Source organism: Oculina patagonica, chromosome 6 (assembly GCF_052425735.1).
Source record: "Oculina patagonica isolate OP01 chromosome 6, crgOcupat, whole genome shotgun sequence".
Taxonomy (NCBI): domain Eukaryota; kingdom Metazoa; phylum Cnidaria; class Anthozoa; order Scleractinia; family Oculinidae; genus Oculina; species Oculina patagonica.
Genome location: NC_135763.1, coordinates 11,535,223 through 11,561,031, shown reverse-complemented (window position 1 = coordinate 11,561,031; position 25,809 = coordinate 11,535,223). Strand labels below are relative to the sequence as shown.

Below are 25,809 nucleotides of genomic sequence, written 5' to 3'. Positions count from 1 at the left end.
CAAAACAATGTTCGGTTCAAATTTAAGTTTGTTATTTCAAGATAAAAAAAAACTCATCATATACCGAGACCAATTTTTCCCGCCCCAAATGGCGATAACATTTCACTTTTAGGCAATATTTATTCAAAATTCAGAGTTGTTAAGAGCTAGAATCCTTTGTATTTACCGCACACGTCAATTTTGCACCAATTTTGCTGATCTGTTATGTATACAAATAATTAAACCATTGTTATCATTTCAAAACAAGGAAAAAAAGGAATTATTATTTTTTTATTTCAGCGCTTTTAACATAAACATCGATTATCAAATTGGCTATCTCGGCAAATATTATATTTTATTATTTCTATATTTTATACAGTTCCAGAAGCTTCCGACTTTACACCGATCAAATTAGTGTGCATGCCCATAGTTTGCTTTTTTGTATTTTAAGAAAAAACAAAATTTGAAACCGACGTAAATAATCTATTTAGAAAAGCAATTACAAATTTTGCATTTTTTTTTTGGATATTTAATATACACCGAAAATAAGTATGCCAAGTTAAAATCAAGATAGTGCTTTGGAAAAATGTACTATTTGTTCTCGTAGATTCACTTGAGCTGAAAATTTACTGCATATTCACCAAGGAAACATAAGTGTAACTATAACATCATCTTCTTAATGGAGGCAAACATAATAACAAGATTATTAATTGGCTTAAAAATATTCAAAACAATTTGTTTTGCGGCGTAAAGCGAAATGGAGATTACAGGAGAGAAACGAAATTGCTGGCTAATTATCAACTTTTATGAGGGCTCAGCGCCATTTGTTTCTTTTTTATGGTAATAGTCCTTTCTTTGTTTTAAAAGGTTATCTTGCCGACCACCGCGTGTGGCCAATTTCAAACCAATATTTGTCCTTTGGCTTAGCATACGCACAGTAGGAGAGGAAAAAGAAGATTAAAACAACCACATCTTATCAAGAAATTAAGCGACGTAAAACTTTACAGTTTTGCCGCATTCGTCCAATATTAGTTTGTCGTCTTGTTGTGAACAATCCAAGCGTTTCTTCCGGCCGGCGTTTCTCACTGGCAGTCGAGGCGGGGGTGCATGCAAAGCGGACCAACCTTCTCTGAAAATACCTTGAGGTAATTCTTTTTTTATTTCAATTGACTACTTGCAGCCACAGATCAAAAAAAATATCTGACTTTATAGTTTCCAGCTGATCACTGTACACGAAGTGTATGAGTAGGTGAATGATAAGGTTATCTCTTTGAATAACCTAGATACATACTCAGCACCTTTACATCACAGACTGCATTTTCTGGATCTTCATTTTTTGTAAATAGTAAAACAAGATCAAAGTTATATTCATATATAGGAAATTGCTATCACCAAGAACATAGCAACACACCTCTGGAAAAATGGCAGAGGCTTAACCGTTAGATTTGCAAGAATGACCAACATCTTATTTCACCTAACAATATCAATGCATTGTCAAGGAGATAGGTAAAGAGAATATATGATATAATCAACTATCGTGGTCGGTTAATTTAACAGGACATTCTTATATCGAAAATGTGAATAGATATATGGCAGTTAGCAAGGAGAATAACTCTCTTGAGCTTGTACTGAATGCCGAGCTCAACAAAGCCGGTGTAAAGGAAAAGACACAGGAAGTCAAGCATTCAGATGAAAGAAAATGTTTTGATGATGCATGTACACACTTGACTAAGCTACGAAAATTGTAAAATATAAGACATCACATGGGATGGCTCAAAATTTACTGAGGCTTGATCGCGTTTCGCTAGGGTAATTACCTAAAATATTCATAACCATTAAAAGTGTCCATTACAGGTGCAAATTTATTTGAAAAATGTTACCATGATATATATATCGCATCATATCAGTGTCAATGGTCGGAGATAACTTGAAAGGAAATATTCACTGAACAAAACCAAATGGTTCTTACATTAATTACCTCTCCCACGATTTTAAATGAAATTCACAAGATTTCCGGGCCGCTAAAATAAAACCTTTTTGATTCAGTGATTAAGTAGAAAAAAATAAAAACAAGTAATAGCCAAATTAGAAGCAAACAAAAACAAAACTATTTTGAATATTAAGAGACGGTCCGTTAAATCGAGAAAATGAAAAGGAGGGAAAATGCTAGGTTGAAAATAATTTCATTTTTGCAGAAAACTTTCCAAATAAAAAAAACTTCCCGTTAAAAATATAGACAAAACATAATCGGTTTAAATTTTTCAAGGAAACAAACCGTATAAAACAACTTATGTTGCAATGATAGAAATATGAATTTAACAGATCGTTTACATTTATTGCTTGGTATATAATAAATCAGCGACAATGAACGATTACGTTCCTAGACTTCAGACACTATTTTCATTGTTTGTTTGTCTTTTTTAACACTTTATTTCAGAAAGGCACCTTGCATGCATTTTACATGGTGTAATGGTTAGGAAGGTGGGGAGGCTAATATTGCTTAATCACTAGAGGCGCGGCACATGACAACAGTAATCTCACCAGAATAACCTTCAGAATCCGATACGTAACTTTATCAATGACTGTGGTGTGCATTTACAAAGAGGCTTATGATTAGATTATCAAAATGCTCCAAAAGAATATTGTCAAAACACATTAACAAAATCCTACGTAATTGAACGTACCAATAAAGCAGGATTTAAGTAATTTGTTATCTGAAATTGCAAATTTATGACAATTTATGCTCAACTTATTAAAGTTTTATAATTTGCGGCTTTTCTTTTCCACAGAAAGCAATTTACTTTTTACAAGGCTCCCCCTGAATGAATTTAGAATTCACTTTAGCTCAACAAAACCCGGATAGAAATCGAAGATTCTTTTCTACTGTATAACCTATCTGCAACAATTTCAGTGTAATGACGTCATATCAAGCCAATCTTTAAAGTTTCCCCACGGGCTGGTCACGGGGCGCCACATTGCAGACACGCGGGATGAAAAGTATTACTTGGTAATGTGTTTATCTAAATATCCCAATAGGGTGCTTTAGTGACGTCAAGCGCGTCTCGCTTTCTTCTCCTGCAGACGAATAACACGCTACTTTTAAGACACACGTAGGCGGGAAAGTGCATATTTCTGATATTTGTTTTGCTAAGAGCATATTACATTGTTTGAAGAAATTCTCTACCAGAATTATGTAATATTACGGAAAAAAGAAAAAGAACTGCAACTTAAAATGTTTTTTTAAGGTCCATGAGTCAATGTAAATGTTTTTATTGTAAGAATAAAACACATAACAGCCACACTAAAACTATTTAACTTTCCTGTAGTAAATACGTCAGATAGATTGGTAGACGGTTCTCGTATACCTTATTGTTACTTATTTTCCGGGCTTTTTCCAAAATGGAGCCATATTTCGCGGACTTAATTTTCGCGTGGGCAAAAAAAGTAAAACGATTAAAATACGTCAGAAACGTAAGAAAATTTTCGCGGGTCTTTAATTCGTGATTATAGAAATCGCGAAAATTAAGTCCCGCGAAAATAAGTAACAATACAGTATTTAAGAATCAAGCCAAATTAAAACAATAATTACCAGCAATGGTAGCTAGCACAAAACGTAACTTTGCACAGTACAAAAAGCCATAGTTGAAAGTACAAAACACGAGGGACCTAGTTCATAAGCCATGTTAAATTATCAGCTTCAGTTACCACGCTTCTGATGGATGGTTTATAAATAAATGAACGACCATCATATTCGTCACACAACAAGGAATCACATGAGCCGTAACCAGTGGTCACCTGTAACAGATCACGCTATTCCATCTCCACGCTTTGCACGCTTTGTGTGGGAGTACGCGAAATCACGGACATTTATTAATTGAGTATCGCCCAAAGCGAGAACAAGATAGTGTATATCCAGAAAGTGTTCGTATTGATATATCGTGTGTTTAGCGAACTGACCTTGTTGAAACGCCCGCGCCAACAGGAAAACTATATCAAGCCAGGTAATTGCAATGATTGTTAACAGTACTAGTATAGTTTAGAATACACCATTTTTATTCTTATCTTTGTTTAACACAAAATTCAACAAACATGGACATCAATGTTAAGTACTAGACAACGGCAAATATTGTCAAATGTCTAGATGACTTGAAATAAGGATTCAAATAGAAATGCTAAATTTGTTTATACGAACTTTTAAGTCATTCAAATTTTCTTCCTCGGTGAGCCCAATTGCATAGACAGTGAGTTCGACAGAGTTCGATGGATATCTAAACTTCATTTTTATTTCTATAACGGTGAAAATAATAATACGAAGTCAGGCAAGCAGCGGCATTATGAGAATAACAAAAACAAAATAACGAACTTTACCGGTAAAGAAAACTGATGAATTCTCAAATACTCCCACCGTCCTATAAAATATATGTGGAGACCTGAAATGAGATTTTCAATATATGTCAACATTAAGGACGAAAAGGAAAAAGAGGTATTGTCGAGTGAGCTGGAAGAAGTGGTTGGTTTTCTATTCATTTATCTTCCATTTCTTACACATGATTTTAGGACGTTTCAAAACAAATGTAGTAATTTTAATTGAAGAAATTTACACGTGCGTTTATTTAACTGTCCATTGAATTATCTTTTTTTTTGTTAAAAATGGCATGTGCCTCGGATAAATTGCAAAAGTATTCCAACACTCACATGTGAATCCTAAAGACGTAAACGACACCAAAAGCAAGATTCAGGTCCAATTAATTTTCAACCTTGAGAAGATAGGGTAAAATTAAAAAATAATTTACTTAGAGATTTCATACTTCCTCAAGGAAGTTAAGTTTTGATTTTTATGGAAGGTTAGTTGTATCAAAAGATTGAAAACTTGCCTAATAAGGAGCTCTTTTTTAAAAAATAAATAAAAATCGAGAACTGTGATTGGGTAAAAAGCAAAACCCGCTGTTACCAAGGTCAGGTTATCACTAAAAGGTTAGTCACGTAGGTCCAATCAATATTTATTTATTGTTCACTGACAGACCTTAAAGATATGAATGGAGATAAAGTTTCTTAAGACTAGGCAATGGCCAAACACGCTGTTATATGAAGATGCAAATAAGAGAGATACTGCCATAAAAGTAGGCGCCGGGCAGTTTGTCTAGTTATTTAATCAGTTTACAAACCAGTCGGCAGGTGCTCTGGCTGTTCGATGATTTAAACACGATAAACAGTTTAACAGAGCATTGCACAGAGGAAAGTGACGGTTAATAGCTTAAAATAAGAAAATTTCTTTGCGTAGGGTTCATTTCCGTGAATTCAAAAACTTATTGCTTATCGGCCTCGCGACTGTAAGTTAAACCGTGATTATTTTTCTCGGCTCAAAGATTTCCCCAACGTATCTTTTCTTTCAGGGTTTTGTTCTACTTTCTGCATTTCTTATTGCAAACAAATTGGGACTCGTTCGTGCTAAGACAACAATAGCGTGTGACAACAATGATAATGTTTTGTCTGAAATCAGTTTTTTTTCTACACACTAAACCCGACTGAACTGGAAATTATTGCTTAGATGCGCGCATCGACAAGAATTTTTTATAAGGATTTTGGCACTAATATTTAACATTTTTATCGAGTTATATTGGTTTTCTAAAGTCTTTTATGTAGCACACTTAAAAAAACTATTATGACGATTGTACTATTTTTATCTTTTAAAGTACGAGAAACATTTGTTACTTAGCGGCGTTTTTAAACTGACACGCGTACGAGCCTAAAGAAACGGTTTGGTGTAAAGCCACTGAGAGATGGATAAACTCAATAACAGCCGCTTGTTTTTAGCTGTGGTGTTTCTGTGAATAATGTATTTATCAACTCTGCTAGTTTTCTATATAAAAATAATATTACTCCTTGTTGACTGTTAGGCATTTCTTTTTATCCTTAGTTTCTATTATTTCATTGTAGCAACAATATCAAGCTTGCTTGACAATTAGCTGGATTTATCTTGAAGGAATAATATGCCTGTCAAATTGTCCTTATTTATCGCATATCTTGACGGTTAATAAGCTTTTAGACGTATTATACGTTTAACAAGATAAAAAATCAAGTTAAAAGTTTTGATATTGTAAAACAATGAACAGTTGATTGAAGATGTTTTTGTCTTGTTTTTGTTTTAGTGTTTCTACGACAGAGATTATCAACTGAGCCAACAGAGCCAACTACATCAGTCACAGCTGTATTCACTTCTGATCAAGACCTCTCTTGTTTCTGACTGAACATGATGATAACGCGACACGCTCTTCGTAGCGAAGCAAGCGGACTTGACTCAAATGTTGAACTAACCGATCAAATGAAGACACGATGTCGACAGGTTGCAAGAGAGTTGAGGTGCTTGGGAGATACGCTCAACAACCGATACTTTCGTCCACTTCATGACGTTGGACAAAATCATGAAAGACTTGGACCAAACCTAATCGAAGTTGCTACAGCGATTTTTTTGCAATATGTTACGGAACTGCTTGGTCGAAACAACTGATCATGACTACCCAGTGTGTATGGGGAGAAATATTATTTTCGGCCTTCAGTGTTGTTCGTGACAACTCTATCATTAGATGCATAGCTGTGCAATATTTTCAATTATCTTGTGACAAGCTGACTTCAGTCACGAACACGAAAAACATCACGCACTGAGGAATATGAGGCAAGCAAAGGCATGCTGCTCCTTACCTCAAAGTGAAGGCGAAAACATAAATATCTTTAACGCAAATACGCTAGAAATTATGAACGGGCGGCATTGATTGAGTTTATCGATCCATGCGTTGTACTCAGTATAGGAGTTATTTTTGGAAAATAATACCTGTCGTTTCTATCAAGGTATGACGACCAATAACCACAAATTGACCATAAGATAACCACGCGTTTAGTAAACCATATTAATTTCCGCCGAGTAATATAAGTGAAAAAAGATTTCGAGTTATGGTTCACGCGTAAGCTGGGTTATTTAAATAAAAAAAAAACACTAAAAGTAATTTAATGTTAAAAATAATATAAAGTTACAAATATACTAGCCGTTTGTACAAAGCGACTATACAATTTTTATGGAATTGTAGATTTAAAAATGAAAATAAAATTATTAAACTGCACTGGAGTCTCCCCCTCTTTGTAAAGAATGTCAGCTTGAGGCTTGTCTTGAAGCAACGGCACTGTGAAAACAAATCACCTCAAAACCCAACAATTATTAATGCTAAACAAGAGTGACTCATTCTAACCAGCGTTTTCACTTGTCTTCAGAACTTGGTTTAATATATGGTAAAAACTAAACCCATAAATTGTTGCAAATTTTGGTTTAGATCTTGGCATTGTCATTTTTTATCGCTTAGTATTTATCCCATCTTTAAAAGAAAGAAATAAAAGTCTTCTACCCTAAAAATAAATCTACTGTCAATGGATTACATGTCTTACATCTCTTGATGAAACGTGCGGACCACTCTAACATTTTTTGTCAACAAATTTATCCTGACAAATTCTCTTGTTTTTTATTTTTATTTGGAAGAAAATCTGACCGGTGAACAGTGAATAAGAACTGGTTATTGAGAAAAATTATATAAAGAAACCCAAAATCAACTTTCAATCAATGTTTAGATAACGACAGCTATTACTTAGAAGAGTAAATAAGATAAAACAAACTTAAAAAACCAGATGCTGTTAAATTTGCGTGCCACCAATAAGCATGATTGACATATCGGGAAAAAGCTGACACTTTTGTCTTCTTTCTCAAGAATTGTGGTCGACAAGAGGTACTTCTGTGGGAAATAATTACGATTACACTTCACAATAAAGGAAATGATATTGTAAAGCAGCTTTCAGTACGCTATACTATCATAATTAACGTCTTTTTCTTGTTAAGTATTCGCGAGTGAGGATCTAAATCATCCAAGCTTCGTTGCGTGATCAGGCGATTGTTTACTGTAATAAAATATTTCATTGCAGTGATCAAACTTTTACTTCTCCTCGACGTCTCACTGGCAAGTCACTCATGCATGTCGCAAGAATAAATACACTGATCAGGAGAGAAGAATTTGAGTAAACCAAGTTATTTTAGCTACAACAATACGAAAATTATAGAATTTGCGTGCTAGAATGGCGAATTTGCGTGCTAGAATGGCGGCTTCGAAGTAAAAAAAAGTACCATGGAAAAAGAAATTTGATACAGAAATCATCAAGAAATGCTCACCATTGTTATCACCTACAAGCAACATGCGTAAACACATTTATATCACTTCTCAGTAGAGTTCAGTGTAACTTCCCGGAATAATGTATGAAGGCTAATGTGAACTATAAATATCAAGTAAAGTTGTAGACTGATTTTGGAATTTTATAGATGAAAAAATGGGTCATGGCGGATTGCAAGAAAAAATGACTTAGTTGTGATAGTTGATAGTGGAATATCAAAATGTTTTACATAATAATTGTTATGCTATCGTGTCGTGACTTTACTTAAGTACTAAAAAATGCTCTTGCCAAATTATTGTCTTTTTGTTTTAATATATTTTAACTGCAGGCGATGATATAAATTTAGGCCGTTGACTAAAAAAACCCGGCCGGCGTATGTGAATTCATTGTGATGTATGTGATCATTCTGGAGAGAAAAAAGTTACGTTTTTCGTTTTGTTTGCACGGTACAAGAAAAAAAAAAAAAATTTGTTTGCGTGCTCTTACTACTGCTATAATTTAATGCTGATAGCTTCTGTGATGTTTTTGTCTTCTGAAAAAGTGAGACAAAGTGACTCATTCAAGAGCAATAAACAACTTGGTCACGAAAGGCTTACGATAAAGGCTGTAATGTGTAATAAATAACATGGGAATGATATATTTTTTCCGTAAACGCTTTAAAATGTTGCATCATGCTGGTCATTTTAAGGAAACATGTTCAAGTTAACTTAACATAACATAACATCGTTACTTTCTGTCTATTTGTTTCCAAGAGACATGTCATCATCGTATTGGCCATTGAAGAACTATTTATGCGGTCTAAGTGTGTTTACTGACTTGCCAAGAAGCTAAATTTATCTCGTTTTTACTTTGAACTATAGATACAATCATGCACTTGACCAGACGGAAGGCTCGGGATTTCTGATATCACGCATACAAATTCAGATCCAGCGAGACACGGAAAAACCAGGTTAGAAAAACGGATACATGTACTTACGTCTCATTAAATGAATTTCACTTTAAGAAACTCGGTTATTTTTACTTGTTAGGCGGAATTTGCTTTATTTTGATGACAAGCATAACACATCTTTAAACAAGTAAAAATAAAACAGGTTGTGTTGAAAACCCGAAAAAAAAAAAAACAGTTGCTTCGATAGTTTTGTATAATTTGATTGTTTTCTTGCCAGAAAATGTAAAAGAACATTTGTCGAATAGTAAAAATATGGTGAAATGTGGAAACACTAATGCACGATCCATCAGCCAACCAAATGCTTCTAAAACTATTACGCCATCGCAATGTAAATGGCGTAATTAAAATGGCGTAATATAAGATACTGACTTAACATAAGAAGTATGTCAATCACGCATGCGCTGCTTGCCTTGGAAATCTTTTCAAATCTCTCAAAACTTAAGTTACGTTTAACACTAAAATGAAATTTATCGCTAGCAAATAAAATATCAACAACTGGGTACAAAAGTAATTTTAAATGCCTGCTAAAAGGAATCTCTTTAGTCACTTATTTATTACTTAATCACGATATTTGGTTGCTTAAAAAATGTCACCAAATGCAGGAACATACATTTTTGGGAAGATAATAATAATCTAGGCATTAAAATAAATTACACTACTCCTCCCAAATGGTGCCATTAAACTTGTATTAACAGATTTAAGTGAGAATTTCTTGATGATTTAAAAGCTTTTTGTGGTCAGCACGGCTCAAAAGTAGAGATAAACTCTTGGATTTCAATCTGATTTGATCAACTCTTTTGTCACAATCCAAGAGATAAGAAAGGTTGTATTAAAAGCGAAATCAAAAATTGAATCACGTAAAGTTTATCGAACAATTGCTTTAGTTCTATTCGAGTATATATATTGGAGATTTTTAAATAAGAAAGAACTCACTTCGATAACTCAATGTAGTACCATAATGGACGCTCTCGAAAAACTAAAAATCTCAAATCTAACACGCGAGTTATCCGACTGATAGGTAAGTCAAAGCTAAGCTTTTTTCCTTCGGTATTGCAAAATATTGTATGCTAAAGGCTCATTTTTACCTCCGTCTTAACGAAAATGACAAATAAGGAAACATTTATTACTTCCCCGCCCAGGAAACTTCACTGCCTGAAATGAGAATAAACCTCTGCTGAAATAAGGTTCTCCTTAATTATTACTTTTACCGTCGACCGTCAAAACGGTCTAGCTTGTGGAGATAAAGACCGTAAACTGAAGAATATCAAACTCAAATTCACTCGATTCCCGTACAACCCACCCCCGTATCAAGAACTCTGAATGGGTTATCCAGAGCAAAGTGTATTTGAAAAGGAGTCTTGCAGGAGTGCTGCATCCATTAAAGAGTTTTCAGCTAAGATAAAAAAATTGATTTAATTTAATTTCGTTTTTGTGTCATACGCGCGTCTTATTTAACGCCGATAGATCTAGAAGCGAGATATAATTTAAAATTCTTGTCCAACAATGCATGGAAATCTTGTTTCGAGCCGTAAAATTCGAATATTAGTATTTTCGGTAGTTTTTCGTCTTATTCTAAATGTATTAAAATTGGCGCCGGGGTACAGATAAATTTATAAAACGTTCATTAATCTTCAGACACGTTAAGGACATCGACGGACCCATACGATGTCAAACGCCCAAACGGTTGGTCGAGTAGCCAAGTTCGCCAACTTGCACAGTTTTTAATACGATTTCCAGGTAACCACAGTTAAACTTTGCCACAGATAAAAATAATCATGTTCTTTCTTCAAAATTAGAAAATATCATGGTGTAATATGATACTAGTATCAAGAGGAATAAAGCATGAAATATAAACAGGCTGAAAAAGAAACTGGAACATGCAGAAAGTATTAAGTTAAACATGCTTGGCGAAGAAGAGCTTTGCTTCATTTGTAAGATTCACGAAAGTATTCTATGCAAGCAAATATGTCATCCTAAGGAAGTCAGTGAAAAAGTCCAACATCGGCTTGTTAACCTTCGCGATTTCCAAGATTTGGAATGAACGACGATGAAATTTAATAAAGCAACTAACATCTAGCCTGCGTAGCTGGCGGTATTGTTGTGTTTAACCCTTTCACTCCTAAACGCGCATTCAGGCGCTATTTGGAGGTGCAGTAATTGATTCAATTGTGACGTCATTAATTAGCACGTCAGTGGAATTTCGTGATAAGAATCTGATAGAGCTGGAATCGACCTTTCTACAGGACTGTTCATTTTGAATATCAGTTGCATTCTGACAGAGCTAATCAAAGAAAAACAAAATCCATTTTTGGTGCAAAATCGTTGCTAAACAGGCCAGTACACCTGTAATTGGTCAAGGTCCCCTTTTCAGGGTTTTCCATTGATAATGTCAAAACGTTTTTGGCCAAAAGATAGGATATGAAGAGTAGAAAGTAACGAGAATAAGAAAGCGAAAAAAAAGGAAGCAAAAGGGGCAAAAAAATATTTGGAACGGTTCAGCAAAAAAAAAAAAAAAAAGTAAAATATTGTACATTTTTACACAGAATCTTTATGAAAATGTTGCTGAAGTGTAAGAAAGTGCTTCTTTAGCAAAGTTGAGGTAAATTCCAGACCGTAGCACCAAAATTTCAATTTAGCGGCTAAAAAAACGCGTTTTTTTGAGGAAAATTTGGGTGTCAAAGGGTTAAAGCGCACACAAGCAAGTAGCGAAGTCGCGACAACGAGCGGCGCAACTCCTCCTCCCCAAGCCACTCGCCGCTGGGCCGGTTGCTTGTGCATGCTTTAAGAACCAACAATACCGCCAGCTACGCAGACTAACTAACATCAAGCACATGAGGAAAGGCAATTGCAAAGATTAAATGGAACAAATTAGAACGGTCCCCATATTGTTAAGATACTGAGGTCTGCACTTGGGCCAAATGGCCCACGCCGAGCACATTCTGGTTTCCGTAGCATGAAACAACTTTGTATATCGCAGGTTATACCCCCAGCATTTTTACACAGATTAAAGTTCTCCGGCTCCCATTTGAGTCAACGCTTGATCCAGGACCACTCCATTCAGAGTTCAACGTGCTAACTATTACGCCACAGAGCCTCCATGATGGAAAAAGAACGTTGAGAAAGACAGTGATGGTTTTCGTTTCTCTAATTTTCAAGAGTGATAAACATCGAATTTCTCCTTTCTATACTTGGTCGTGCAGAAAAGTAAGAAAGACAAGGAAAGCACTGAATTAGCAAAAGGATGCATGTTGTAAAATTCTCCAAACTATGTAACATTAAGGAAAGTGTACGGCGATTAATGCGGGTAATTAAAATTTCCAACTCGGGAGAAACAGTTGACCTTTTAATTTTCAGCGCGGAATGTTGAAGCCGCTTTCTTCAATTTAACTATGAAATAACCTTTCTATTTTTATTTGGTTTTCAGAAAAGCTACCTCGTTACTTTGTGGCTCTGATTTTAAATAAAAGAAAATGGGTTTTAATGACCTGTTCAAAGCAACTGACCAATACTTGTTGAGATACTTCAATGTGACATGAAGCTAAGCTATAACAACACACGGCTTGTGGTCACAACTTAGAATATTGCCTCAACATCAGTTTGCGTCTATAAGTTATTCTCTAGCTATCACTCCTTACAAACGAATATCCATTCGCGAATTTGTAAGGGCTAGCTCTGAAAAGTAACAGCACACTTGGACAGCACTCAGTTAAATAAAACCAGCAGAGCAAGTTAAGGCTTTCGTGCATTGGGACACATTGCACGATCATATTTCGAACAAACAAACAACGAATAACTGAACCAATCTAAGTGACGTGTGCAGGTACCAGCAGCCAAAGCTCTCAGCTATCCGCACGGAAACAAGACGTCTTCAGCCTCTAATGTTTTCTAGCTTAAGTAAAGTCTACCTCAAATACAAAGCTCTTTCTTATTCCAAACATATAACAACAAAATACAAAGCAAAGTCACAGATATCACCAGTTGTTTTTTTTAGTACACCATGGGTTGCATCCGCCTTAAAGTCAATAAAAACTATCCAATCCATTCCACAAACTGAATTAGAAATCGAGTATACTGAAATTAAAAGTAACGGCACGTCCATTCAATGAATATTTCACTTCTTTCAATAGATCATTTGCATGTATTTATATCAGCTATAAAAGGCATTTTTACCCTTTCGTGTCATACTCGAGCGTGCTTCAGTGCTACAGATCACGAATCACACGTTTCCCTGGAAATAGGTCTTGTTATTACATGCATGGACAGCGAATAAACTTTAAAATAGTTATCATTTGATGTGATTTATTGGATTTCCTTTTTCGATCAGTAAAATCAAATCTATCTGTCATTTAAAACGCAGAGACATTCAGAACTGTTCGAATATAAGTTTTTTGGTAAAGAAAGAATTATCATCAATTGAAATTGATTTATTGTATATATTGATGCAAATTATTAAATCAAAAACAATTTTACACATGAAAAGAAAGAGGATAGACCTTAGCAAACGTTGTGTGCCATGTTTAAACCGCAAATACTACACAGCGTCAACACTAAGCTTGTTGTACATTTGGATCTCTGCAACTTAAAGCAGACGCCAAACAATACACGGAAATAAGATGAACGTTGCGTGAGAAACTCGTTAGAAGCGTGTGAAAGCCGTGTTTAGAGGTGCCAAATTCCCAAGGAAACCGCTGACCTCAAATACTTATAAGTACGTAAAATATATAACGTAATTGTTTATTTGTTTGTAGCTCGAGGTAGTAAAACTGATTTAACGTGCTCACAAAGTTTTTGGCATTGAAATACTACTATTTGACGATTGCAACAATTTTCCCCACTGAAGTGTTTAGTGCGGTCAGTGAATTGTAAAAGGAAACATTTTGGCTGAAGGTAAACGATTGCTTTTTGTCTCACCTCTAGATCTGTTCGTGATGGATTTTGTGTTAATTTTATTTAGTTTTCGGGTTATTAAGACCTATAAACTCTTCTTTTAACGAGCTGGAGCTCAGCCATTCCCTTAACTTTACTTGATCCAAGTGAAAGCTTTTAAATTGATGAAAACTTACTTAAATGAAAAGCAATGCATTCGAAGATAAGACACTACACTAAAAGAAGAATTGAAGCTGGATCATGCAGGAATATCATCATCACACCATATAGTTCCGTTTAAAACAAACTACATGACCCTTATGTTTCTCACCCAAATTTATGAGTTAACTGATTATAATACAATTTTCAAGACCTTAAAAAAGTCAAAAGCTTAGTTCTAAACCCTCAGTAGAGAATACGTATTTCTGCTAAACAGAGAAGAGATCCGCTTTGCTTTCATTTAAATTTGAAATATAAAACTGGATTTTTTTGTGGATTGTTACAAACATTTTGCTTTATATTGGTTTTCCAGTACTTGAAAACAAGAGAAGTAAAATGGGTTATCAAGAGGTCCAAAGACTACAGGCCACAAGGAATGGAAATGGCGCTGGATTGACGCATGAAATGCAAGCTAGATGCCATCAAGTTGCTGCTGAACTGCGGTTCATAGGAGACGCTTTGGAGATCAGTTACTCTCGAGACACTGCCATTAGCAGTCGTGGGAGAATTCTCATCGGTGCTACATTACTTGGAATCGCCACGAACATTGCCATGCGATTTATATTGTGGGGGAATTCTTAAGCGTGATAGCTGAGTTGTTTCATATTCCTATTATATTATGGTATATTATGCCTTATTCGAGATCATCTGTGGCTACAGTTCAGTTCCGAGGCTGACCAGAACATTGTTCACAGCAAACTGTTCTTGAGAAACGCTGTGTAGCCAAGAAAATAAGATAAGCTGAGCTGGAGAGGATATTTATAGGTTATTGAGGACGTCTTTTTTTTTTCAACGGATGGACCATTGTTCACTGCATACATGAGTTTGTTCACTGAGAGTCTACTGAGTACAGTTTCACTTATATACTTCAGGATATATTATAACAATGTTTTATAAACCTGAGATTAAGACGAATATAGTTTGTTTATACTGTGTTAAGAGAACTTTCCAATACGCCAAAATTTTAGCGCAACGCCGTCAGTAAATTTTTACATGTACATGTGTTTACGATCAAGCCATTTCCATGTAACGTATTGGCGGTGCGTAAGTAGTTATTGTAGTAACACCTATCTCAAGCATTTTTTGTATCCTTTTTATTTTCATTTCAAACGCAGTTTCTGCCAGTTTCCTTAACTTAAAATATATATCAAAAAAGCTATTGCTGCCTCGAAATGCATGGGGGACGACGCTGAAGAAAACTAAGGGTGCCTACGAAAGGAAAGCTCTTTCAGAAAATAAGATTGTAAATTATTAGGAAAAAAAGCACGCTACGCTAAGGTAGAGCTTTTTAAAGTTAAATTATTCTTTTGTAGTCCTACCAAAATTTATTTGGTTATTGAGAAATGCAAAGAAAGATGAAAACTACCAAGATTCTCAGTCGACATGAAACTGTTTGATGACGTCACTGATCTGAACCAAACTCTTTTTAGTAAATTAACAATGTATTTTCAAACATTTTATAGAGCAAAATTACCATATTTAAAAAAAAATTACCAGGCTTCGCTGCTTTAAATATTGGAAAAAGTCTTCCTATTACAAAGAAAGAAAAGCTATGACAAAAAAATATAATATGTAAGCTGAGTGTGGACTGAAGACAATGATGCTATAGATAAATAGAATGGTAATTTCTTTTCTGTTCGTTTTTGTAATTGAGCCATTAAAGCAATTTCTTCTCAAGATATTCTTAAAAGCATATCCTTTTGTACGGGTTTGTGAGGGGGTCTATAAATGTCATGTTTTAAGGAAAATTTGTTCATTTAGTTATATCTGTCATCCGATGTTGAGTTCGACGCAGGATTATTTGTAAAAATCACGGCCAATTCGGTCAGTTAACATGCTTACAAGCACAGTGAGTATTTTCGATTTTCCTTTATAAGTTGTCATTCTGCTTTTTTAGAACCTAGTAATTATTTTCTCTAGCAAGAGTCGATTTTTTTAACAGAGTCTGCTGTTTGTGTCCAGACAAAGACATTGTTACCTGCTGGTAATATTTCTTTGAAGTTTATATCAGTTGCTTTAAACACTGATATCTAAGCTAAGTCAAAACGATAGCGGCATCACTGCAAGTTAACTCACTTTAATGATATTTTTGACTTCAAATAATGTTGAGCGTGCTGCTTACAAAGACAATTTAAGTCTAAGAGAACATTCAATGATTTATGCGCCGGCATCAACTTAGCAAATAAAATGTTATTTTTAAGCCACATGATTTCCCCAAAGCACTTATTCGAAAACAATGAAATAATATTATACTAAAGAAACAATCCAAAAATTATAACAACAACCAAACGTACCTTAACCGTTTTCAAGCGAACTTTGCTTAAGTCGACAATCGGCGCCCTACATTACAAAAATGTTCATCCCCGTTAAGAATATGTAGGCGGCCAGGCAAAACAGGCGTTGTCATTGGTCAAAATATCTTTACAAGTCTACCAGTCACCATTCCTTATCACAGATGTCCAGTCTTCTTTTTAAAATCAGTTTTTCTTGACATAACCAAAGCTTTTTAAGACTGCAATAAGCTGTGAGAAGACATAGACACAACTAATGAAATATACATAACATTATTATTGAGGGAATGATTTGCCTAATAAAAGAATCAACAAGAGTAGAGAGGTGTTAAAGACCAGCTGCAGTTTCTTCCAGTAAAAAGAGGGACTGGTGTTAAAAATGTATACATTTGCATTTAAAGGTGGTATATCGAAAAGTTGCCATGAAAATAAACTTAAGAAGAAAAACTTCTTATAACGGCGTTGTCATTCTAATAGCATATCATTGGTGTTCCTTTTGCAAAAATTATTATTGTACATGTATACAAATAAAACAATCTTTAAACAGTAGATCAGGACGACAAATTTCTATGGAAGACCTAGTTTTCCAAAAAATTTCTGAAAATCACTCATGCTTGATAGATCTAAAGGTGCGAAATTTCGTAATTCAGGGTAGGTTTTTAGTGCAGAATGCACTATTGTGATGGTTTGTTGGGGCTGTCGTCCGCTAACCCGCTAGTGCGCTAACGTGTAAACTTTAATAGTCAATTAATTAATTAATTAATATCAATAAATTAATTATTCCTGTGGAGGGGGTTGGGGTGGGATTACCTGACCATACCCCCCAAGTAAAACGTGGAGCACATCTACGTTACTTTTATATGAGGATCTCAAAGGTATATATTTGTTTCAGTAAAACCTTTGCTCTCCTTGTGGTACTACTCAACCTAATTTACACCAAACGCATGCGCAGATTAGTCTACGTTGTTTTCTGGAACTATCATGAACATCGCTTGTATTGCGTGTTTGCGGTGGCTTCCTGCAGACTTCTTGGCGCCAAGTAAAAACCGCAAATTAATTAAATTAGATTTTGAGACTTTCACAGCGCTTTCATAATTAGGTATGCAAAAACTTGCACCGGGGTTTTCGGCGTGAACATCTGATAACCAGGAAACAAATATCCTAGCTGTACTACGTTTTAAAAAACCTGTCGAAAAATATGTTTTTTGATTAGATTTGTTTCTTTAGTTTTTGAGAATCGTCTTTCGTGCAGTCTAAACCGTAACTTAATTAAATTAAACAAATGTCATCGATGCCGCCGAAAAAAAAAAAAAAAAATTTCATGTTATCGCATTTTCAGGAAGACAAAATATTTTGTTACAAACGAACAAAAGTGTCGTGTTACGTTTGCAAAGATTAGCGTAAGGAACACCTGGGAAAGAATACAAGTGGCCAGTGAACAGTTTTCCGAAAGTAAAATAAAGAAATAAACACGAACATATAAAAACATATATTTCAATTCTTCCATATTGCATTCTGCACTTACCAAATCATCGAGATTTTTTCAATAGTAGCCAGCAATAAACAGCACGAAACAACTTTGCCAAGTTGAATTTAGTCAGAAAAACAGTCATGTGAGTCCGTTGGACGAAGCGTAAGCAAAAGCAGCCTAACTCTGTTTTTTTTTTCTTCCCCGGCAATCGCTCGACGCACGAATTAGCCGAAGGGATGTATGTGCAATTGCTTTGGTAATTATGCAAATACTAACTCGGCAACAAAAGGTATCAGACAGACGTCCTTCGCGTGAATGGTTGTATTTTCTAGAGGAAAAATATTTTTCAGGCATACAATACGTGAGAGACGTTATTTTTCCGGATAAAAAAATCGCTTATAGGGATAATAACTTCAAGGAAAGGTTAGAAGTGTGTGGCCTGTGTGGTAATGACATCAGTCTGTCTTCTGCAATGTGCTGGGCTGGTTCCCTTGTAATTTTAAACAGGGGTTCAGAGGGTAACGATCTTCAATTCATAGTGTGCAGTTTTCTTTGTCAGACTTGACAAAAGGAAAGTCTTTCTGAAAATAATGGAAGTATCATAGTATTTCTAACTACGGATGCTAAAGCATTGCACGATTTAACGCTCGCCCAATACCACGGTTGCCAGGTTTCCTAACGATCTACTGGCGAGATTTATGTGTCTCGTATCAGATCACAGCGCGTTTACAACTGTCAGAGCAAAGGTCTGGGCACGAGGACAACGTTTTCTAACCTTTGTTCACCGAACGCTGGGCCATCACACGTGCAATGCCATTCGACGAACACGCGTACACGAGTGGTTATTCAACCGCAACCTTTCCCCGCCCGAAAATTTTTTCCCAGCCCCAAACCGACACACGTGTGGTTTAACTCTTACAGGCAATTGACCCAGGATCAGAAAGACGCGAATGCTGAACTATGATACATATACAGAAGGATGAGTTAAACCCGTTTATCATCTTCGGAAATTTCCAGCAATATATAGATCTATATAGTCTGTGTCAATAGCAAAGTGTGACAGACAACTCATTTTCAACTTGCCGGATTACAAATTCATGCACTACCGATTCGAGGGTGCCTTTTGCATGTACTCTCTGCTTTCAAACTATTAATCTTTGCCTGGCTGCCGGCCATACGTATACCAGGATTAGTTTTTCTAAAGAAACTGTCTACTGTAGAGCGCTGTATAATTCCTTTTGAGAATGGAACCCAGATTAAATAATTGTTTTATTCTAGTGAAATTCTGCATAGTAAATTTCTCCCAAATCCTAAAAGAGATGACCAACATCGTGAAATCGATGAAGATTGTGTTTAACTTTTTTTGTTCAGTAAATTTACAAAGCATGCAATGACGTTGCACATGCAGGATCATCATTATTTCATTATATTATTATCACTATTGTAAGACGAATACAGACAGTCCCGAGTTCACATAAAAATCTGCCATTTGTTTGATCGGCTGTCAGTGAGCAGCATTAGACTGATAACCAATAGCCAGTTTGAAAATTTTCGGCCCGGCAGTTGTTCTTTGCCAGATCAACTTTCCTGTCGTTTTTAATTTTCAATTGTCATTTAACTTCATGCAAACTCAGTTAAGAAACAACTAGACTTAAGCTGTACACAATTGATCGTTAATGAAGCCTAGCGCTGTCTTCAGATGTCAATTCTTTTTGTTTTAATATCACAAACCTCCGTTCTAGATGTAAAACTACTAAAGCTCATAAGGGTAATTTTAAAATCGATAACTCATTTTCATTTGGCGAATTTGACATGTTTGGTACCGGTGCGTGCTAATATAAGGGCTTATATATTTTTTCTATAATATATATCCCTAGAAATCAAACCGGATTATTTTATCCAACTAGAAATTAACTTTATCCGATTCCTTTTAGGCCATTCGAAGAACGTATGGACGTTTTAAGGCCGGAATTTGTTAAAGTTTAAAAAACGGAAATAACTAAAACGCACAAAAAGAAATGCATTGTCGAGATTAGGTGTCGAAAAAAGGGATCTTAAATGTCAACGACTTGAAAAGGCTTTGTTAGAATATAAACAATACAGGGTCTCCAAGGATCTTTTGTTGATTTTATTTCAATAATTTTCTGGAGACAAGATGACACTAAACCGTATGTGGTGATCGAAAAACATTTACAGAGAGAATGTTTCTTTGCTTGTCCGTCGAACTTTTTTGATCTTTACGATGACTTGGCTTCTCAGCTTTCTTGCCTCGCTTAGAACGTTAGAAAACCAACACATCGTTTTTATGTTATCTTATATTACACACGTTCGGCAAACAGCCATAGATTAAATTCATTGCAAATTTAAAATTCAAATGAGCCAGTGTAATATTTGTTGTTGAGAGATAGTATAACATTTACATCTGTGCATTGTTTCCGGGGACACCTTAATTTCACATTCTGGCAGGTTTACGCTTTGCTCCGACATTTCCAGCGATAAATTGTTCGCGATATTAAAGAAAAAGTAGAGTCCGCATCATTTTATTACCATCCTGCAAAACACCTTGTCACTTCCAATCCAATGTTGAAAAGCGCTGCATTAGGTACTGTACACAGAACTGACATGTACTTAAAGCATTTGCGATGCAGCTTTAATACAATACATGTCTTCTCTACTTTGTACTTCATTTTTTTCTCCATTCTGGCTCAGATCTTGAGGTGCCAGTCCGTTCAAATGTTGTTTTGTTCAGAAAATGAACGAACCGTTGTCGGTGACTTTTTTGTTCGTCAATGAATCGCAATTGATCTTTATTGTTTCCCGGAATTTTTGCGTCTACATCTGATGAATTGGATGGAATATACTTTCCGGTGCTTTGTCATTCTCCGTACTTTCCACTCTCCTTGCTAGCATTTTTTCCAAGTCAAGGCAAGGTCTGGAAATTTTGAGTTTCTTCTTTAAACTCCCCCGGCAATTTTTATTCCGTTTTCTTCTAGTGTCCTTGTCACCTTGATCTTTAGCTAAGCCTGCTTGCCGAGTTTTCGTACTTTCTGCGTTCCCTTCAAAGTTCGTTTCTGTCGCTTCGATTTTGCTCGAATTGAGCTCTCGCAATTCGTCGTCACTGGAGCTAGATAGATCAAGTCCTCCATCGCCTTCCTTGAGCACAATTTTTAACCTGTCCTTAACAAGTTCGAATCTGTCGTCCTCCTTCGCAGGTTTTGCGACCTGACTTCGCTTTAAATTCCGTTTGCTACTACCAACTTTAACGATGCGTACCTCGCTGACAACCGGACGCGATTCGCTGTCACTGAGATGCAGCAAATTACGGCTTACGCTGTGCGTCTTGCCCGCTTGGTTCGATCGTCTCTCAAGCTTGCCTTTTGCGGGTGTCCTTTCACAGATAAGCCAGGCGCTGTGACGAGAAGCTAACCTGACATCACTTGTGTTATTGTTTGCAGCAAGCTGTGAGCCGAGGCTTTCAGCTCTGTAAGCTAAACCTTCCTCGAGCCTCTGTCGCCCAAATTTTTCAGTTAGGTTATCGACGCGAGATACGTCCGCTACGAGTGCAGCCATCGTGTCAAATCTGCCGGAACAGTTTGCATTCACCCAGTGTACGGAGATCTGTTCATCAAATTGCGTGTGGTGAGCGAGACGCACTGTCGTTGTGAACTACGTTTAAAAGATGAGTGTCCCGATGGGGAAGCAGAAAGCAAACTTTTTGATGTTTTCGCATTGTCGATGTGACAATGATAGTATTTGCGCTTAATTCAAAAAGAGTGAAGTAATGGACAAAGCGATCGCTTCTCATTGGTTGAGATTATTTTCTCACCTCGTGTTTTAATTACACGCGAAATAATGAACATAAAATTTTAATGACCGAAAGTTTTGATTTTGCCATCTAGCTCTAAAACAGTTTTTAAGGTACAAACAAGCTTCATAAGCGAGATGTGGTATATAAATTATAACGGATTCAAACGGTTGAATTTTTTTTTATTTTTTTTATTTATTTTTCGATACACGTCTCATATTACGGCAGTGTGTCAATTTTTCTACAACTTCTTTTCCGCCGGCTGACTTATAAATGCAATAAAAGAATAGTAAGGTTGTATTACTTTTTCCTATTCTTTATTCCAAACGTCGTAATGACTTCCAAAACATCTCGAAAAAGATAATCTTGTCGATCGACAATTGGGGAAGCCGCTCACGGATGAAATTAAAAATTGCCTGCGTTATCTCCCTGCAGCACGAAAAAAAAGCTAAACTAACAAGCGTACCACTTGAAGAAAATTCATGTTCTGGCGAGGCTTCCTGCGGTCGCTTTACTACACACGCGCTTATTTCAATTTTGTTTAATTTTTTTCCCGCCGTTGTTTGACATGACTGGCGCCGTTCCCGCTGTTTGCGCAGCGCAGTTTTAGTGTGTTCCTTAGTATATTGATAAAATAGCTATTCACTACCGTTTACATCGCGGATTTGCCGGCCGCCAAATTCTATTTCACTAACGTTGTTATTTCCGACCCTCAATCTCTCATCAGATTTGCAAGCAATTTCTTCAGAATTTGAAGCAATTTCTTTGTTAATCTTAACTGATAGCTCAGTTGAGATATCAGTTCCGGCAAAGCGTCCAATGCCGGTTGAATAAATCCCCACCAATACACTGTCGTTGTTCAATACACTTTAGTGATGTTTGCAGTTAAAAAAATATCTCCCAAATAAATTGAGCTTAGCATCTTCGAGGCTATCTCTGAAAAAGGAAAACAACAACATTTTATATTTATGTATAAGAAAATATCTAAATTTGTTCCTGATAACTTAGTGGACGCTAATGAGTTAAAAGCTTTTAAATAAGTAATAAAACGTTTATTGTAACTATATTCAGCGAAAACTGCTTTTTTGGTATCCAAATTAAATATTTTGCATACAGATATTTTTTTTACAGCAAATGGATCAGAATAATTTAAACAAGGATGTGATCACATTCTTAGTGCATTTGAAAATGTTGTAACGCTGGAATAAAAGCTGACTGGCCATGTGAATGAAGAATGAAGGTGATCTTTTCAAGGAAAAATCTACTTAGTACTGATCGTAAGAATAGCATATATGGTAGTCGACTGAAGATATCGAATTAACTAATCTTGAAGGTAACCATTTTAAAACCACCAACACATCTTAAATTTCCTCGAAAGGTGGTGTGATGTTTTGATGCTTTGTTCGACTTGTTAAGATTGAATATAAAATCTCTCTTGAAGCAGAAACGTAAATACGTGTAAATGTGCGATGTGTTAGTCTCGGTTTTGAATAAGTTGCCGCAAGTCGAAAATTACATTTACGTAAGGGATGCTCGTTAAACGATATAATCAATGTTATGACTGTTTTGATCATTTCCCTTCCCTATATGTGGTAAAATACGGCTAGAATGTATCCGATACTCTTGTGTTGTATTTTTGTTGGAAAGTGGTAAAATCTCAGCGTGATTCTCGCGCCTTATTGGCGCGTTAAACGGCGTCACTAAAAATGCAGGCGTTGCAGCAGGTGCGAATAGAGCGTAATTTGTTTCAAACAACGAAGCAAACTGAACTCTTCAGGGGGAATATTCCCTCTGAAGTTAAATCCCACAAATTTAAAGATTCCCATGTCCCTTTTTTCTAGCCAAGTGCAACCGGCTGTTCACAGAATAGTGTCAAATCTTATTATGGTATAATTCACTTGCTCATAAACGATTAAACTCTCGTTACAGCAACTTCGGTTTGCTTGACGGCGCGACGTAGATTAAAAGGTGTCAATCAAAATGCGAAGCATCCGTTCTTGTGTAGGAAGGAGTTACTTCTTCTTTTTCTGTGGACAGGAAATCTACAATTAATACAGGTCAGCTAAGCTACGATTTTCGTGCTTCAAAGCATGCAAGGCTGAGATAATTAGCATAGGCTATTAGTCTAGTTGGGCTGCACTAAATGCATGGCCCTGTTCGTTGTTTACAGTTTAGGTGGAAAGCTTTTTTTAGATCAATATTAGAGATTTTATTTCATTTTACAATACCTATTTTTAGTGCAAAGTATCACGCTATAAAGCAACTAAAGACGACAAAAAGTGAATTATTAACTGAACCACACCCCGTATTCAGCTCTTAGATAAAACCATTTACGATCGAGAAACCGGATCTTGGGAATCCTTAAGACCTCTGACGTATCTATTCTACAGTCAATGCCGATGAAAATTGTTTTAATCCGCCATAATATAAGCAATGTTTTTTTTTTCTGTCCTTTTTAAGAACCTCAACTGTAGACATACAAAAAACGATTGTGGTGTAACTAAATAAAAAATATGTGTTTAAAGGCGTTAACTAATGTCGCAAAGAAATGCGAATTGGGTTCAGATAAGTCATAAAACCTCTATGTTTTTACATTGTATTTTTGTATAATGGTTGGCAAGATAATTAAAGTTTACTTTACACGAGAACGCCGAAGCTATCGAGTATTGAGCTGTTTTCATTTGCTTGGCGCCAAGCTGCCGGTCCGTCTCAGTGCTGTTTATTTTCTATTGTTTTATTTTTTAATTACTAAAAGAGAAAAAATCTAATTTAGCCACGGAAGATATGATTTGAATGATATTTAATATTTAGTTTGTACATATCTCTTAAAAAAAAACAAGATGCAAATCTTACACCGTCTTTCTGCGTACGATCGTTCCAAATCAGTTGTGACTTAAATTTTAGCTATAAACAGGACCCAGTACGGTATGCAGAAAATCCAGTCATATTTCGCCTATCAGTTCTCTTGTATTGATGATGGTAAAATAGTAATAAAATTCCAAGGCCAAATATTATGAATTTTTCCCCACAAACGACCAATAATAAAAGGCAAAAATTATTTTTAATTTCCATGTTCCATTCACACGTCAGATATATATATGTTATTTGCCGGCTGGGAGGTCCGTATAGTGAAAAACTGTGACCGAGGTCTGAAAATGCTGCCCGAGGCCGCAGGCCGAGGGCAGCATTTTCAAGGCCGAGGTCACAGTTTTTCACTATACGGACTGACCCTAAGCCGGTAAATAACTTATTTATTTTTTTCCTACCTCTAATGTGTTTGATTAAAAAAAAACCTACAAAGATTTTCTTGCAAAATGTGTTTGTATTATCCGCGCGCATCCTAGTCAGTCTACGGCAAGAGTGAAGAATGATTCGTTTGCTATATTCACTGCTATATTAAAGAGCTTACTGCCAAACAAATTAAATTCGCTAAAATGAACAGTACTCAAGGAAAAGTTCATCAGAAAAGCAAGAAAAAAGCATCTATAATAATAAAAAAGCAAATTGTAAAACCAAAACAGAGCATAAATCAGCGTGTCGCGAAACACTTTGAACTCCATTTCGGCTTGTGAGTTCTTTCAGTTAATTAAACTTACTTTTCGGACTGGAAAGCACTTACAACACATATTTTCCAGCTATTTACATTTGTATTTAACGAGTCAAAAACCTCTGTGTTCATTCCCACAGTATTCTGTTTTGATAAAAAGTTTGCGAAAGTGAAACTGAATGAAGCTGAAATGTGTAGTTTGGTCGCCTACACACGGCACAATATTGCGAGAATTAATTTGACCGTTTTTTAATAAAGCATCTCATTTTCTTGAATGGCGATAGGCAGTATCCGTTTTTGGAGAAAAGTAGCAGAAAAGCAAGGTGTTTGAACGGATAAATCGAGTCTGTATACCCGCCGACTTGCAGCTAACCGCAATGGCGTGAAAATCAGTGCGAATGCACAAACATCGATCGACAAACCACGACCATAAAACTATAACTTCATTTTGTCAATAAAGATCATGAATACTCGCCT

The 25,809-nt window shown here is 35.8% G+C and overlaps 2 protein-coding genes across 2 annotated transcripts; one reads left to right on the top strand and one right to left on the bottom strand.

Moving 5' to 3' along the window:
- The first annotated feature begins 1,063 nt into the window (after nt 1-1,063).
- LOC144658705 (uncharacterized) lies at nt 1,064-14,855 on the top strand. Its single transcript, XM_078519180.1, has 3 exons — nt 1,064-1,124; nt 9,045-9,133; nt 14,532-14,855. Exons 1-3 carry the CDS (start codon nt 1,087-1,089, stop codon nt 14,798-14,800), a joined length of 396 nt encoding a protein of 131 aa, XP_078375306.1. The 5' UTR covers nt 1,064-1,086; the 3' UTR covers nt 14,801-14,855.
- A 5,235-nt stretch (nt 14,856-20,090) lies between these two features.
- Nucleotides 20,091-22,708, bottom strand: LOC144658693 (uncharacterized). The gene has a single exon (XM_078519164.1). It carries the CDS (start codon nt 21,548-21,550, stop codon nt 20,813-20,815), a length of 738 nt encoding a protein of 245 aa, XP_078375290.1. The 5' UTR covers nt 21,551-22,708; the 3' UTR covers nt 20,091-20,812.
- Between the last annotated feature and the right edge of the window lie 3,101 nt (nt 22,709-25,809).